At 51.7% G+C, this 16,475-nt stretch overlaps 1 protein-coding gene across 8 annotated transcripts in view; it reads left to right on the top strand.

The window, feature by feature from the left end:
• kiaa1109 (KIAA1109) overlaps positions 1–16,475 on the top strand; it is a 97,776-nt gene that overhangs the window by 49,416 nt on the left and 31,885 nt on the right. For all 8 annotated transcript variants that reach the window (XM_084482459.1, XM_084482458.1, XM_084482461.1 and 5 more), the window contains exons 45-59: positions 632–793; positions 1,634–1,827; positions 3,294–3,469; positions 3,566–4,178; positions 4,695–4,893; positions 7,111–7,371; positions 7,836–7,929; positions 10,605–10,811; positions 11,127–11,362; positions 12,337–12,581; positions 13,811–13,916; positions 14,265–14,362; positions 14,472–14,660; positions 15,090–15,258; positions 15,829–16,040. In XM_084482459.1, the coding sequence (XP_084338585.1) occupies positions 632–793; positions 1,634–1,827; positions 3,294–3,469; positions 3,566–4,178; positions 4,695–4,893; positions 7,111–7,371; positions 7,836–7,929; positions 10,605–10,811; positions 11,127–11,362; positions 12,337–12,581; positions 13,811–13,916; positions 14,265–14,362; positions 14,472–14,660; positions 15,090–15,258; positions 15,829–16,040 (3,161 nt within the window). The remainder of the gene's footprint in view (positions 1–631; positions 794–1,633; positions 1,828–3,293; positions 3,470–3,565; positions 4,179–4,694; positions 4,894–7,110; positions 7,372–7,835; positions 7,930–10,604; positions 10,812–11,126; positions 11,363–12,336; positions 12,582–13,810; positions 13,917–14,264; positions 14,363–14,471; positions 14,661–15,089; positions 15,259–15,828; positions 16,041–16,475) is intronic.

Below are 16,475 nucleotides of genomic sequence, written 5' to 3'. Positions count from 1 at the left end.
AGTGTGTGTGTACAGCCCAGTGCATTAACCAGGGCTGAGCTGTGTGTGTACAGCCCAGTGCATTAACCAGGGCTGAGCTGTGTGTGTACAGCCCAGTGCATTAACCAGGGCTGAGCTGTGTGTGTACAGCCCAGTGCATTAACCAGGGCTGAGCTGTGTGTGTACAGCCCAGTGCATTAACCAGGGCTGAGCTGTGTGTGTACAGCCCAGTGCATTAACCAGGGCTGAGCTGTGTGTGTACAGCCCAGTGCATTAACCAGGGCTGAGCTGTGTGTGTACAGCCCAGTGCATTAACCAGGGCTGAGCTGTGTGTGTACAGCCCAGTGCATTAACCAGGGCTGAGCTGTGTGTGTACAGCCCAGTGCATTAACCAGGGCTGAGCTGTGTGTGTACAGCCCAGTGCATTAACCAGGGCTGAGCTGTGTGTGTACAGCCCAGTGCATTAACCAGGGCTGAGCTGTGTGTGTACAGCCCAGTGCATTAACCAGGGCTGAGCTGTGTGTGTACAGCCCAGTGCATTAACCAGGGCTGAGCTGTGTGTGTACAGCCCAGTGCATTAACCAGGGCTGAGCTGTGTGTGTACAGCCCAGTGCATTAACTCACAGCCCCGCTCTGCTCACTGTCCCCTCAGGGAACAGCCTGGGGACGGACGTGCTGACGGAGCACCCCCTGCTGTCCGAGCCCTCGTCGGTCAGCTTCTACAACTGGATGTCCAACGCCGTGGGGAACCGGGGCGGGGCGGGCTGCCAGGAGTCCCCGGTGGGCCGCTCCAATCACAGCGTCCTGCAGACAGGTCAGTCCCCGGCGCTCCAATCACAGCGTCCTGCAGACAGGTCAGTCCCCGGCGCTCCAATCACAGCGTCCTGCAGACAGGTCAGTCCCCGGCGCTCCAATCACAGCGTCCTGCAGACAGGTCAGTCCCCGGTGCTCCAATCACAGCGTCCTGCAGACAGGTCAGTCCCCGGTGCTCCAATCACAGCGTCCTGCAGACAGGTCAGTCCCCGGTGCTCCAATCACAGCGTCCTGCAGACAGGTCAGTCCCCGGTGCTCCAATCACAGCGTCCTGCAGACAGGTCAGTCCCCGGCGCTCCAATCACAGCGTCCTGCAGACAGGTCAGTCCCCGGCGCTCCAATCACAGCGTCCTGCAGACAGGTCAGTCCCCGGCGCTCCAATCACAGCGTCCTGCAGACAGGTCAGTCCCCGGTGCTCCAATCACAGCGTCCTGCAGACAGGTCAGTCCCCGGTGCTCCAATCACAGCGTCCTGCAGACAGGTCAGGCCGTCCCGACGCCCACGCACGCTTTGTGTGATGGTCAATCAAGACGGGCATGATCTATTTAGATTGATTATAAATCTATTTAGATTGATTTCAGATCTATTTAGATTGATTTCAGATCTATTTATTTCGATTTTTTTTTTTTTATCTTGCAGAAAGCCCCCATCTATTGTTCATTGTCTCTTTATTACTAGTCATCATCTTGTGTGTATATGTATATAATATCATTAGTTATTACACAGCAGGCCTGCTGATGATAGTTAGTGAAGTGTAACATTAGTCCACTGATGAAGTATAAAACCATGCAGTGATCCAGTCCCCTGAAGCCACATTGACCAGAAGCTCCCCTCCCCCCAGGTGGAGCCTGCACCCTGCCCACCATCGCCTCCGCGTCCGACTTCAACACGGTGCTGTCCAGTGACCAGAACACGCTGGACGGCACCCAGTCCCAGCACTCCCAGCACTCCCAGCACAGCACCAGTCAGGACGACATGGCCGACATCGAGGAGGGCACCCAGTGCCCGGCCGCCGTGCAGCTGGCCGACGCCCAGGTGTGTGTGGTCACTAGTGGGCCTTCCCCATGCCCCTCAGGTGTGTGTGGTCACTAGTGGGCCTTCCCCACGCCCCTCAGGTGTGTGTGGTCACTAGTGGTTACCTCTGGCCTTCTGACGCCCCTCAGGTGTGTGTGGTCACTAGTGGTTACCTCTGGCCTTCTGACGCCCCTCAGGTGTGTGTGGTCACTAGTGGTCACCTCTGGTCTTCTGACGCCCCTCAGGTGTGTGTGGTCACTAGTGGTTACCTCTGGTCTTCTGACGCCCCTCAGGTGTGTGTGGTCACTAGTGGTTACCTCTGGTCTTCTGACGCCCCCTCAGGTGTGTGTGGTCACTAGTGGTTACCTCTGGCCTTCTGACGCCCCTCAGGTGTGTGTGGTCACCTCTGGCCTTCTGACGCCCCTCAGGTGTGTGTGGTCACTAGTGGTCACCTCTGGTCTTCTGACGCCCCTCAGGTGTGTGTGGTCACCTCTGGCCTTCTGACGGCCCTCAGGTGTGTGTGGTCACTAGTGGTTACCTCTGGTCTTCTGACGCCCCTCAGGTGTGTGTGGTCACTAGTGGTCACCTCTGGCCTTCTGACGGCCTCCCTCACACCCCTCAGGTGTGTGTGGTCACTAGTGGTTACCTCTGGTCTTCCTCACACCCCTCAGGTGTGTGTGGTCACTAGTGGTGGATTTCATGATTCATTTGAATGAATCAGTTTGCGTCGGTCAGTTCGCCAAGAAGAGTCGTTTGTTTGTTTGTTCGTTCGTTCGTATTTCCGGTAGCGGTGAATCATGATTCTCAGTCACTGAGTCGGTCAGACTCGGCTCCTCCCTCGTTCTCGTTCAAACGAATCACGATCGTGCAATGGTGCAAACGGTCATCATTCAACACAACATTAACTAAGTTCCTTTTAGCTGAGGAGCGCTTCATGTTCGGAATCAGGATGTTGTTGCCCGGCTGGCTCTCGTGACTTCTCAGTCCTCGAGTCTTCACCGCTGAACACAGTCAGTGAATGAACAGCGACTCGCGAGTCAGCGACTAGTGGGTGGAGCTGGGAGTCGAGTCTCGGAGAACGAACGATACAAACTGAAACAGGGAATCAGGTCGGTTCGTTCATGTTAAAGAGTCGTTCGTTCAAACTGATTGGTTCGCGAACGAGCCATCACTAGTGGTTACCTCTGGTCTTCTGATGCCCTTGCTCATGCCCCTCAGGTGCTCCAGGCGATGGTTGGATGTGAGCTTGTTCTTGCTCTACTTACTTATTTGAATGGAACTTAAAGTACAAGACTATTTTTTCCACATGCATTTAGCCAAATGGAGCACTGCAGGAAAACAGCGCTGGTTGATCGATATAAGTCCCAGTGCAGCCACCGAGGACCAGTAGAGAGGGGAGGAGGAGGAGCAGCTGTTGGGATGGGTGACTTTAACGTGCAACCTTCTCCATCGTTCTGTTTCCAAGGCTCTGCTCTTATTCCCAACAGGTGGTCTTCAAGCCTCTGCTGAGCCACACGGGGATCCAGGCCCAGGACGCCACGCCTCTCAGCTACAAGATGTACTTTGGAGAGCACCTCTCCTTCTCCGGCACCCTGGAGTGCCTCCGGGCCGACATCGTGGACTCGGACACCTCCAAAGAGCGCAAGAATAAAAGATCCAGACGGTAAAGCCCGACAGCGGCCGTCGCCGGGTCAACTCAAAGTGTTGTTGTGTTCCGGTCTCCACAGACACTAACCCCTCCTCCGCCCCCCCGCTGCAGCCAGGGCCGGGTGAACCTCCCTCCCCTGGAGTTCAAGCCGGCGCTGCTGATCGAGACCTTCAGCCTGAACGCGGTGGTGATGGAGAAGTCGTCCAGCTCGCCGCAGGGCCCCACCGCCGCGCCGCTCTCCTTCCACGACCTCAACCGCCGCCACTACAACACCTTCCACTGCGACTTCACGGCGGCGTGCCAGGCCATCAGCCAGCGCGTGGACATGGCCCTGGTGCGCCTCATCCACCAGTTCAGCACCATGATCGACGACATCAAGGCCACGCAGACGGACATCAAGCTGAGCCGCTACACGGCCGGCTCCACCTCGCCCACGCCCACCTTCAAGGCCCGGCCCTACCGCCACTTCCGCTCCTCCGACTTCAGCCGCAGCTCCCGCGGCAGTCTGAACGGGGCGGCCCGCAGCGCCACCCAGACCCTGAAGAGCAAGAGAGGCGTGGCGGGCGGGGGCGGGGGCGGGGGGGGCGGGGGGGGCGGCGGCGGCGGCGCGGGGCCGGCCGGCGGGGCCCCCCCCAACGGCCCCGCGTCCGCCACCGACACGTTCGGAAGGAGAGAGCCTCGCGGGAGGACCTCCCTGGGGCGGTCGGAGAGGAGGACCTCCAAGGTACCGGCAGCCTGGGAGATTAGGTTATAGTAGGAGTATAGAGGTAGTATTACATATACTCACTGTGTACTGACAGCCTGGGAGATTAGGTTATAGTAGGAGTATAGAGGTAGTATTACATATTATACTCACTGTGTACCGGCAGCCTGGGAGATGTACATTAGGTTATAGTAGGAGTATAGAGGTAGTATTACATATACTCACTGTGTACTGACAGCCTGGGAGATGTACATTAGGTTATAGTAGGAGTATAGAGGTACTATTACTTACATATACTCACTGTGTGACAACTGCATGGTACACCGTGTAGATGAGGACGCAAAATATTGACTTATTTAAATTGATATGTTAATATAATGATTAATGACATTTTGCATCATGTTTTGCTTGAATAACTTGATGACCATAAAGTCTTTATAGTTCTCTTATATAAAACATTTCTAAACATTCGGTGCTACACACAGTGTTAGTTCTTGTTTGGCTCAGCTGCGCGTCCGTCCGTCCGTCCGTCCTCAGATCTCGAGGAAGGGCTCCCGGGACGTGGCCGACCACATGGCCATCCAGATGGACGACTCGGACTCCATCACCGTGTCGGAGCAGAGCGAGCCCTCGGCGGAGTGCTGGCAGAACATGTACAAGCTGCTCAACTTCTACTCACTCATCTCCGACCCCACCGGCATCCTGGAGAAGAGCTCCCCGGAGAACTGCATGGCAGGTCTGTCCTCTCTGCTCCGTACGGGACGCTTAGAGCCGTCACATCACAGGTCTGTCCTCTCTGCTCCGTACGGGACGCTTAGAGCCGTCACATCACAGGTCTGTCCTCTCTGCTCCGTACGGGACGCTTAGAGCCGTCACATCACAGGTCTGTCCTCTCTGCTCCGTACGGGACGCTTAGAGCCGTCACATCACAGGTCTGTCCTCTCTGCTCCGTACGGGACGCTTAGAGCCGTCACATCACAGGTCTGTCCTCTCTGCTCCGTACGGGACGCTTAGAGCCGTCACATCACAGGTCTGTCCTCTCTGCTCCGTACGGGACGCTTAGAGCCGTCACATCACAGGTCTGTCCTCTCTGCTCCGTACGGGACGCTTAGAGCCGTCACATCACAGGTCTGTCCTCTCTGCTCCGTACGGGACGCTTAGAGCCGTCACATCACAGGTCTGTCCTCTCTGCTCCGTACGGGACGCTTAGAGCCGTCACATCACAGGTCTGTCCTCTCTGCTCCGTACGGGACGCTTAGAGCCGTCACATCACAGGTCTGTCCTCTCTGCTCCGTACGGGACGCTTAGAGCCGTCACATCACAGGTCTGTCCTCTCTGCTCCGTACGGGACGCTTAGAGCCGTCACATCACAGGTCTGTCCTCTCTGCTCCGTACGGGACGCTTAGAGCCGTCACATCACAGGTCTGTCCTCTCTGCTCCGTACGGGACGCTTAGAGCCGTCACATCACAGGTCTGTCCTCTCTGCTCCGTACGGGACGCTTAGAGCCGTCACATCACAGGTCTGTCCTCTCTGCTCCGTACGGGACGCTTAGAGCCGTCACATCACAGGTCTGTCCTCTGTAGACTGTTAGAGTCATCACATTACAGGTCTGTCCTCTGTAGACTGTTAGAGTCATCACATCACAGGTCTGTCCTCTGTAGACTGTTAGAGCCGTCACATCACAGGTCTGTCCTCTGTAGACTGTTAGAGTCATCACATTACAGGTCTGTCCTCTGTAGACTGTTAGAGTCATCACATCACAGGTCTGTCCTCTGTAGACTGTTAGAGTCATCACATTACAGGTCTGTCCTCTGTAGACTGTTAGAGTCATCACATTACAGGTCTGTCCTCTGTAGACTGTTAGAGTCATCACATCACAGGTCTGTCCTCTGTAGACTGTTAGAGCCGTCACATCACAGGTCTGTCCTCTGTAGACTGTTAGAGTCATCACATCACAGGTCTGTCCTCTGTAGACTGTTAGAGTCATCACATCACAGGTCTGTCCTCTGTAGACTGTTAGAGTCATCACATCACAGGTCTGTCCTCTGTAGACTGTTAGTCATCACATCACAGGTCTGTCCTCTGTAGACTGTTAGAGTCATCACATTACAGGTCTGTCCTCTGTAGACTGTTAGAGCCATCACATCACAGGTCTGTCCTCTGTAGACTGTTAGAGTCATCACATTACAGGTCTGTCCTCTGTAGACTGTTAGTCATCACATTACAGGTCTGTCCTCTGTAGACTGTTAGAGTCATCACATCACAGGTCTGTCCTCTGTAGACTGTTAGAGTCATCACATTACAGGTCTGTCCTCTGTAGACTGTTAGAGTCATCACATTACAGGTCTGTCCTCTGTAGACTGTTAGAGTCATCACATTACAGGTCTGTCCTCTGTAGACTGTTAGAGTCATCACATCACAGGTCTGTCCTCTGTAGACTGTTAGAGTCATCACATCACAGGTCTGTCCTCTGTAGACTGTTAGAGTCATCACATTACAGGTCTGTCCTCTGTAGACTGTTAGAGTCATCACATTACAGGTCTGTCCTCTGTAGACTGTTAGAGTCATCACATTACAGGTCTGTCCTCTGTAGACTGTTAGAGTCATCACATTACAGGTTTGACCTTTGAACATGTGTGTTCAGACATGGAAACGAGCTGTTAAACATGTTTGTTGAGCCACTTTGAAGCACCTGAAATCAAAACGAGTTGCGTCATATGACGAATATGTCACATGACGAATATGTCACATGACGAATATGTCACGTGATGAATACGTCACATGAGGCATCGTGCATGGCAACACATCCACCATTATCTCTCCATTTGATCCAGTAGATATAACCTTATTGAACATTCACTAGCGTGACTTCCCCGGCGCGTGGCGTTCTGACCAGTGGAGCTCCTTGTGGCGGCAGCACGTCCGTGACGTCCCCCCCCTCCCTCTCCCCAGACGTGTGCCGCTCCTCGGAGCCGCTCTGCAAGGTGGTGTTTGAGAACGAGCAGCAGGAGTCGGCCACGCCCAACAAGCTGCCGGGCGGCGGCGGGCGGCGCCGCAGCCTGCTGAGCTCGGAGCCGCAGCACGTCACCCTGATCGTGTTCGGCATCGGCATGGTGAACCGCACCCACCTGGAGGCCGACATCGGCGGCCTCACCATGGAGGCGGAGCTCAAGAAGATCCACGGCAGCTTCACGCTCAAGGACAAGATGAAAGGTGGGTCGCTGGAGGGGCTTCGTTCACCCTCGGCGAGGGCCGGGCGATTAATCGAATTTTGATCGCGATTTCAATTTCAGAGTGAAACGATCACCAAACTAATATAATCGAGTTGAAACGATTTTGAAAAAAAAAGAAGAAATTATTATTATTATTTTTTTTTATATAAATTGCAGAACAGCTGGATTCATATCTGGACTTTATTTTCTATTTGACCATTCTGTATATATTTTTAAGGGGAAATTTCAAAGTTCTCATTTACAAAGTGTTTTTTTGGAGCGAAATGATGAATAAATGCATCACATTTTTCAAACTCAAAAATAATCGTTTGAATAATCGAGATTTCAATATTGACCAAAATAATGGTGACTATGATTTTTTCCATAACGGAGCAGCCCTACCCTCAGCCCTGTCCTCTGCGGGTCCTCCGTTGGTCACGTCTTCTGCTCTTCTCTCCCCACCAGACATCCTGCACCAGAAGATGACGGAGACCTGCGCCTCGGCTCACATCGGAGGAGTCAACATCGTGCTCCTGGAGGGGATCACTCCGGACATCCAGTAGGTTCAGACCAACCACGACTCTGGCTCTCCCTTATTGTGAGAGAACGCTGCCTGGGATTCACGAGGTGGTCCTCCTGACCTTCTGGGAGGTGGTTCTGGGAGGTGGTTCTGGGAGGTGGTTCTGGGAGGTGGTTCTGGGAGGTGGTTCTGGGAGGTGGTTCTGGGAGGTGGTTCTGGGAGGTGGTTCTGGGAGGTGGTTCTGGGAGGTGGTTCTGGGGGGTGGTTCTGGGAGGTGGTTCTGGGAGGTGGTTCTGGGAGGTGGTTCTGGGAGGTGGTTCTGGGAGGTGGTTCTGGGAGGTGGTTCTGGGAGGTGGTTCTGGGAGGTGGTTCTGGGAGGTGGTTCTGGGAGGTGGTTCTGGGGGGTGGTTCTGGGAGGTGGTTCTGGGGGGTGGTTCTGGGGATGCGTCTTGCCCATTCTTCATTGACGTCCCTTAGACAACGTGTCCGTTTTAATGGGGCTGGAGTTTGCCAGCAAGCAGCTGGACGGGGTTTGGTGGTCCGGTGAGACCATCCTGCTCCTCTGTGAGTGTGGTGGTGGCGGTCTCCTACTGCGGGGCCTGGGCAGCTGGAGTACACCGAGTTAAATACATGAAGTACTATACGTCACATTACGTATCACCGAGTTAAATACATGAAGTACTATACGTCACATTACGTATCACTGAGTTAAATACATGAAGTACTAGACGTCACATTATGTATCACCGAGTTAAATATATGAAGTACTATACGTCACATTATGTATCACCGAGTTAAATACATGAAGTACTATACGTCACATTACGTATCACCGAGTTAAATACATGAAGTACTATACGTCACATTACGTATCACTGAGTTAAATACATGAAGTACTAGACGTCACATTACGTATCACCGAGTTAAATACATGAAGTACTATACGTCACATTACGTATCACTGAGTTAAATACATGAAGTACTAGACGTCACATTACGTATCGCTGAGTTAAATACATGAAGTACTATACGTCACATTATGTATCACCGAGTTAAATACATGAAGTACTAGACGTCGCATTATGTATCACTGAGTTAAATACATGAAGTACTATACGTCACATTATGTATCTCGACCCAGCGTTACTGTGCAGGGTCAACCGAATATGCAAGCAGCATATTGTGGTCTTTTACTGAACTCTGTTGTACTACTCAGTAGTTTGCTGTAATACTGTAATACTACAGCTAATGGTTGTCTGCAACCACTGGCTGGACATTCCACCTTTGAGTTTGGTTTGTCCTTATTTGATTGTGTTTAGTTGACGTCATGTGCTCTGTCAATAGACCTCTGAAGAATAAGTCCCCGGTTCCCTCGGTCAAATGTCTATGGGGAATAACACAGGGTTTATGAATGATCGTACATAACAAACTCTGTAGGTGGCGGAGAAGTAGAAGCTGCGTCACGTTTTCAACTGCACACTTTTCCCAACTAGTTTCGACTGGCTTTTTGGATTGTACAAAATACATTTGTGAATCCTTCTCTGTGCATTCATTATTAATGAGACTGAACTGACCCCATACAGCATAATCAGTATTTATAGGGATAAATGCACATGAATTTCTATACATCAACATATGCTGCGGAATCTTTGAGATTGCAACGGCATACACGCCTTAATGCTGCGGAGCGTCAGCACACACGGCTGGGAAGCTTCCAGAATACTTCTGAGATGTTAATGCACAGAGCACGCTTGGTGGGATTTCTGGGGGTTTGTGTATTTTCAGAGTCAATCCACAGTGGCCCAAAATGTTTCAAACATCAATGCTGTCATTCAGTACAAAGAGCATCATTTTTCAGCATTTGAGTAGAATTGCGTGGAAACGCATTGCTCGTCTCTGCTTAGTGATCTCGCTCTATATTGTGCCAGAGAACGTCAAGAGGGAGTCTCTGAGAATAGGTCGGGTTCATAACAAGAACAAAGATGTTACATTTCCCCCTATTTCCCCCTTGCATCAAAGACTCAGTCCGCAAATAAATATCATTTTTCAAACTTTCTTAACTGAACTTATTCTATGTGTCGCTATTCTTCAATCGTTCTTCAATCGCGCATTCAAATGCGGCTCTACTTCAATGACGCTACCTTAACTTGTTCGTATAAAACGTTGATGTTAACTCATATTGCATTCAAACTTTCTCTCTTTGTGCTTCTTTTAAACTCCTTTCTTTCCCCTCTGAACAAAGACTGGAGGATTTTCCAACTTCCCCCACCAGCACAGCCAAACAAGAGTTTCTGTATGTTTCTATTGCAAACTAGGACTTTCAAATCACATGGATGGCTTATCATTGTTCATGTGTCCAGTCCATGTACGCGCTGGGGGACTCTCTCCACCATCACCCATTCCACCTCTGAGGCCGCAGAACAGAGATGGCTGCACGTCCTTCATGTGGTCTCATTGTCTGATGTGTTGGCGTTCTTCATGTGGTCTCATTGTCTGATGTGTTGGCGTTCTTCATGTGGTCTCATTGTCTTCATGTGGTCTCATTGTCTGGTGTCGTGTTGACGTACGTCATGTGATCTCGTCGCCACGCGTTCCCACCGATTCCATTTCTTTGCCACACGTCCATGATTGTGTCAGCGTTGCAGAAATTGAAAAAACGTTTCAAACGATTCGCCCCGGGGGTTTTAATTCCGGTGGTTCTTCCTCCGCCCCAGGACGGTGGTGAAGTGCAACATCTCCAAGTCCCAGGCCCTGTACAGCGCCCAGCGGGGCCTGAAGACCAACAACGCCGCCGTGTTCAAAGTGGGCGCCATCCTGATCAACATCCCGCAGCACCCGGCCACCCTCCACAGCATGATGGTCCGCAGCTCCCACCAGCTCTCCAAGCAGATCTCTGACCTCATCCGCCAGCCCTCCAACAGGTGCTCATACCATGCTTATTCAGGGTCAATAATTGCTTCTGGGGGGTACTACTACTGTTAAAAAATACCCCTTATGGGGCACCCCGGTGGGCACATATAGGCACACTCCTAATCGCAGAGACCCAGGATCGAATCTGGCCTGGGTCATTTACTGCATGTCCTCCCCTCTGTCTCCCACACTTTCCTCTCTGTCTCCCTCTACAATAAAGCTGAAAAAATACAAAAATAAATCTTAAAAAAAAAAAAAAATACCCCTCATTATTCTCACTGTTCATTTCGTGATGCGTGGTGTGTTTTGCGTCCCGTCCTGTGCAGCGCTCCGGCCCAGCGCGAGGACACGCCCACGCCGCAGCCCTGCGACAAGCAGCCCAGCGTCCACCAGACGCCGGTGGAGGCCAACGAGTTCCCCCAGCTCCCCGAGGGGCTGGAGAAGAAGCCCATCGTGCTCAAGTTCAGCGCCATGCTGGACGGCATCACCATCGGCGCCGCCCTGCTGCCGTCGCTGAAGGCCGAGTACAAGATGGGCCGCATGAAGAGCCACGGAATGACAGGTCTGTGTCTGTAGGGCTGACAGGTCTGTGTCTGTAGGGCTCCACGGGGCTAGACATGACAGGTCTGTGTCTGTAGGGCTGACAGGTCTGTGTCTGTAGGGCTGACAGGTCTGTGTCTGTAGGGCTGACAGGTCTGTGTCTGTAGGGCTGACAGGTCTGTGTCTGTAGGGCTGACAGGTCTGTGTCTGTAGGGCTGACAGGTCTGTGTCTGTAGGGCTGACAGGTCTGTGTCTGTAGGGCTCCACGGGGGGTAGACATGACAGGTCTGTGTCTGTAGGGCTCCACGGGGGTAGACCAGCGTTGTGCATGAACTAGTTCAAAAGAACTAGTTCATTGAACAAGTTCATTTTTCTATGAACTTTGAACTGAACGTAACATATTTTTAACTAAAGAACTTGAACTTGAACTAGTTCAGATTTTGTGACATTCTGAATTGATGCTTAGGTCCAGATGACATGTTTATAGATATAAAGTTACTGCCTTAGTTGTAATGAATGAAACAGGTGTACAAATGATATCCACAACAATTTGAGATTGTAGTGCTGGGCAGCTGGTAATGGAGAGGATTCATTTAAAAAGATAAGCACAGAATACTCACTCCAACAGTTTTTCTTCGGTTTCTAAAAAAAACTGTTAATGAACGGAACATGAACTAGTTCAAAACTGAATTGATGAACTATGAATTTATTCATTTTCTTTTGTATGAATGTGAAGTGTGAACTTGCACAACACTGGTGTACACGCGCTCTCTGAATCTATTTTAGTTTAGTCAATCTTAAACGTCCCCGAGGGGCAATTTGTTTTGCAACAGTCTTAGAAGTTACCCTTCTTATTCAACTTGTGCGTGTACTTGCTGCTCTGGCACCTTCAGGCTGGTTTAACTCAGAGTGAAGCCATCCCCTCATCCCCTCATCCCCTCATCCCCTCATCCCCTCATCCCCTCCTCGTCTCCTTCTCTCCTCTCCTCCTTCCAGGCGCCCAGACCAGTTTCACCTTTGAGTTGCCCAACCACAAGCTGTGCTTCCAGTCGAAGGTGTCCCCCGTGGACATGTCCACCATGCCCCCGTCGGCCAGCCTCAACCTGCCGCCCATCACCATGTCTGGAGAGTACATCATGGAGGAGCACGACGGCCACGCAGACCAGGGCTGGGCGCCCGACGACTCTGCTGCCAAGCAAGCCAACTACCTGCAGGAGAACTACCTGCGCTGTGTGGCTGAGGTGAGTCCACACATGACACATGGCTGGGTGAGTGACCTAACCCTAACCCTAACCCGGCTGGGTGAGTGACCTAACCCTAACCCAGCTGGGTGAGTGACCTAACCCTAACCCTAACCCGGCTGGGTGAGTAACCTAACCCTAACCCTAACCCTAACCCGGCTGGGTGAGTAACCTAACCCTAACCCAGCTGGGTGAGTGACCTAACCCTAACCCTAACCCTAACCCGGCTGGGTGAGTAACCTAACCCTAACCCAGCTGGGTGAGTAGCCTAACCCTAACCCTAACCCGGCTGGGTGAGTTAATGGGGGGTGAGTTAGGGTCCTGATGGGTGAGTTAATGGGGGGTGAGTTAAGGTCCTGATGGGTGAGTTAATGGGGGGTGAGTTAGGGTCCTGATGGGTGAGTTAATGGGGGGTGAGTTAGGGTCCTGATGGGTGAGTTAATGGGGGGTGAGTTAGGGTCCTGATGGGTGAGTTAATGGGGGGTGAGTTAGGGTCCTGATGGGTGAGTTAATGGGGGGTGAGTTAGGGTCCTGATGGGTGAGTTAATGGGGGGTGAGTTAGGGTCCTGATGGGTGAGTTAATGGGGGGTGAGTTAGGGTCCTGATGGGTGAGTTAATGGGGGGTGAGTTAGGGTCCTGATGGGTGAGTTAGGGTCCTGATGGGTGAGTTAGGGTCCTGATGGGTGAGTTAGGGTCCTGATGGGTGAGTTAGGGTCCTGATGGGTGAGTTAGGGCCCTGATGGGTGAGTTAATGGGGGGTGAGTTAGGGTCCTGATGGGTGAGTTAATGGGGGGTGAGTTAGGGTCCTGATGGGTGAGTTAATGGGGGGTGAGTTAGGGTCCTGATGGGTGAGTTAATGGGGGGTGAGTTAGGGTCCTGATGGGGGGGTGCCAACAGTGTACCAGAACATGTTGTACTTGTGATTATAATTATATAAGACTTTTTATAATAATATATAAGACTATAATAATTTATAATAATTATATAACCTTTGCAGACTTAGTTTCTAAGATGAGTTGTAGTTGGTTTATCTTCATGGTGGACACTCTGTATCTCCCCTATCTTCTCGAGGAACCTGCTGTCCTGGTTTTGTGTTATTCTGGTCACCTGAGGGTGGGATCTGAATCAAATCACATGGAAGACGGACCCACTGTTCACTTTAGCATCAAACAAAGTTTAAAATTTTCAAGCTGATGTGATTTTCCTGGTCTCCTCCTCATGATGTGTAGATCGGCTCCTTTGAGCACAACCTCACCACAGACCTCCTGAACCACCTGGTGTTTCTCCAGAAGGTCTTCATGAAGGAGGTCAATGAAGTTATCCAGAAGGTTTCAGGTACCAATGTCCCTCACGCATATTGATCTGCAGAGGCACATGCAGAACAAGGTTACAGAGTGCTTCACATGCATGCATACAGCAATGACAAATAAAGAACAAATAGCCAAAATATAGCAACGTGACAATTTCTTATTTTCACATTACGACAACCACTACGCCAAGAATGTGTTTCTGAGAGTGTGCGGTTCTCCTCCTTCGAGTGCATCGGTATAACGTTCAGGGTGGGGGTCAGTGTGGATGGCCGTCTCAGTGACATCAGGCAGTGGTATGGGTGCAGTGCTGATTAACTTGTGTGTGCGCGCGCCTGTGCTCATGTGCTCGTTGCGCGTGTGTCGTGTACGACAGGCGGCGAGCAGCCCATCCCCCTGTGGAACGAACACGACATCTCAACAGACGCAGACAAGCCCAAGATCCTGCTGTACTCTCTGAGCCTCATGTTCAAGGTACCGCGCCGCTGCTGCTGCAGCAGTTCAACCCACTAAAGAACTCACACGCGTGTCTGACGCCACAGAGCGTGAACTGATATCGGAGCGGTGTCGGTTGACCTTCCAGGGCATCCAGATGACCGCCACCACCCCGTCCATGCGGGCGGTGCGCTTCGAGACGGGTCTGATCGAGCTGGAGCTGTCCAACAGGATCCAGTGCAAGGCCCAGCCCGGCGGGGGCAGCAGCTACCTCAAGCTGTTTGGGAAGTGCCAGGTGGACCTCCACCTGGCCCTGGGGCAGATCGTGAAGCATCAGGTACTACTGGGTGTTGGAGCGAGAAGGACTTATCCATGGACGTGTGGTCCTCAGTGGCGCTGGAAACAGCGTCCTGTGTTTGATGGAGGCTGTGTTTACCGGCCCTTTGTTTGCGTGCGTCCACGTACTGCAGGCTGGGTGAAGTGATGTCTTGGTCATCATTGATGCATAGTTGTTTTTTTTTTTACAGGATTAGGTGTGGTGAAATCAGCTCAGAGTTTTTCCTCGTTGTATAGAGAACAAATGAGTTGCATCACATCTGAACAAAATCTCTGCAATTTTGGCAGCAAATCCCCCTTCAATTGGAAACAGATTTATTTTGTAGCTGTTTAAGTTAGAGTGTGTGCGTGTGCGTGTGCGTGTGCGTGTGCGTGTGCGTGTGTGTGTGTGTGTGTGCGTGTGCGTGTGTGTGTGTGTGTGTGTGTGCAGGTGTACGAGGAGGCGGGCTCAGACTTCCACCAGGTGGCGTACTTCCGGACGCGGATCGGGCTGCGCAACGCGCTGCAGGAGGAGATCAGCGGCTCCTCGGACAAGGAGGCGGTGCTCATCACGCTGAACCGGCCCATCGTGTTCGCCCAGCCCGTCGCCTTCGACAGAGGTCCCACTGAACTACACTTAAGCAGTCTCACACCCGACGGCGCTCTTCACTGTCGTCGTTGGTACGCGAAGCACAGCCGTAGGAACGGGGCGCTGGCGCCGAGTTCTGAAGTCCTGTGCTTCAAGTACCAGTGATGACATTCAAGAACGCCGTCGAGTGTGAGACTGCGATTCAACAACACAAACCATCTTCATTATCAACAATATTGTAAAATATGTTCATATTGTGGGTTAATTTGCCCTCAAATTCAAGCGTTCTGCCCGAGTTCATCTCCATCAGAAAATAGTTCCTATAGTAACGACAGCCGACTCTTGGTCAGTTGAACGTTGTTATGGAAACTAGGCTCATGAAAGTAGTTTTGGCTAGTTAGCGTAGCAATACTTTCTGTAATTAGGCACGCTCTTTCTGTCCGTTCTTTCACCAGGCATTTAAACACGCTCGAGAACGGGAGTTGACCAATCAGAGTGCTTGCTTAAACTTGCGTGTTATTGAATCAATAATCATCAATCAAATTACAAAAACCTGGTTATAGTTAACTGAAAGTGTGTGTGTGTGTGTGTGTGTGTGTAGCTGTACTCTTCTGGCTGAACTACAAGGCGGCGTACGACAACTGGAACGAGCAGCGGCTGGCCCTGAACAAAGACATCCACGTGGCCACCAAGGAGGTGGTGGACAAGCTGCCGGGCATCCAGCAGACCTCGGCGCAGGCCTTCAGCACCCTGTTCCTGCAGCTGACCGTCAACGACCTGGGCATCTGCCTCCCCATCACCAACGCAGCCCAGGTGACTCCCAGTGCACCAGCTGCTCCTTAAAGGACCCAGCTATTTGTACAACCTTTGTACACCGATATTTACGCGTCAGGAATTGAGACGGTATGGGGGACTCCATTACCCTGGGAATCTCGAGAGAACTCCAGGGTTCTCTCGAGATTCCCAGGGTAATGAAGTCCCCCATACCAGCACAATAGCACAATTTGAATTTGCTCAGCGAGTCACTCTGGGATCGAGCAATATACTCACTCCCCGATTGCCCTGGCCCAGAACATTAACCAATCACATGTATCTGATATAGGCGTGCCAAAAGCGTTGCCGTTTTACCGACCGGATACGGCAAGAGTCTTATCTATTGGTTAGCTCCGCTGGTCTGGATACGTCCCCCCTTGTATTCTTCTGATTGGTCGTAGTTTTATCCAATTTTGTGCAGTGATATTTTCAAAT

The sequence above is a fragment of the Micromesistius poutassou genome, assembly GCF_964030765.1.
Source record: "Micromesistius poutassou genome assembly, chromosome: 17".
In the NCBI taxonomy this organism is placed as follows: Eukaryota; Metazoa; Chordata; class Actinopteri; order Gadiformes; family Gadidae; genus Micromesistius; species Micromesistius poutassou.
The sequence above is the reverse complement of the archived record's forward strand: the minus strand, read 5'-3'. Positions and strand labels throughout refer to the sequence as shown.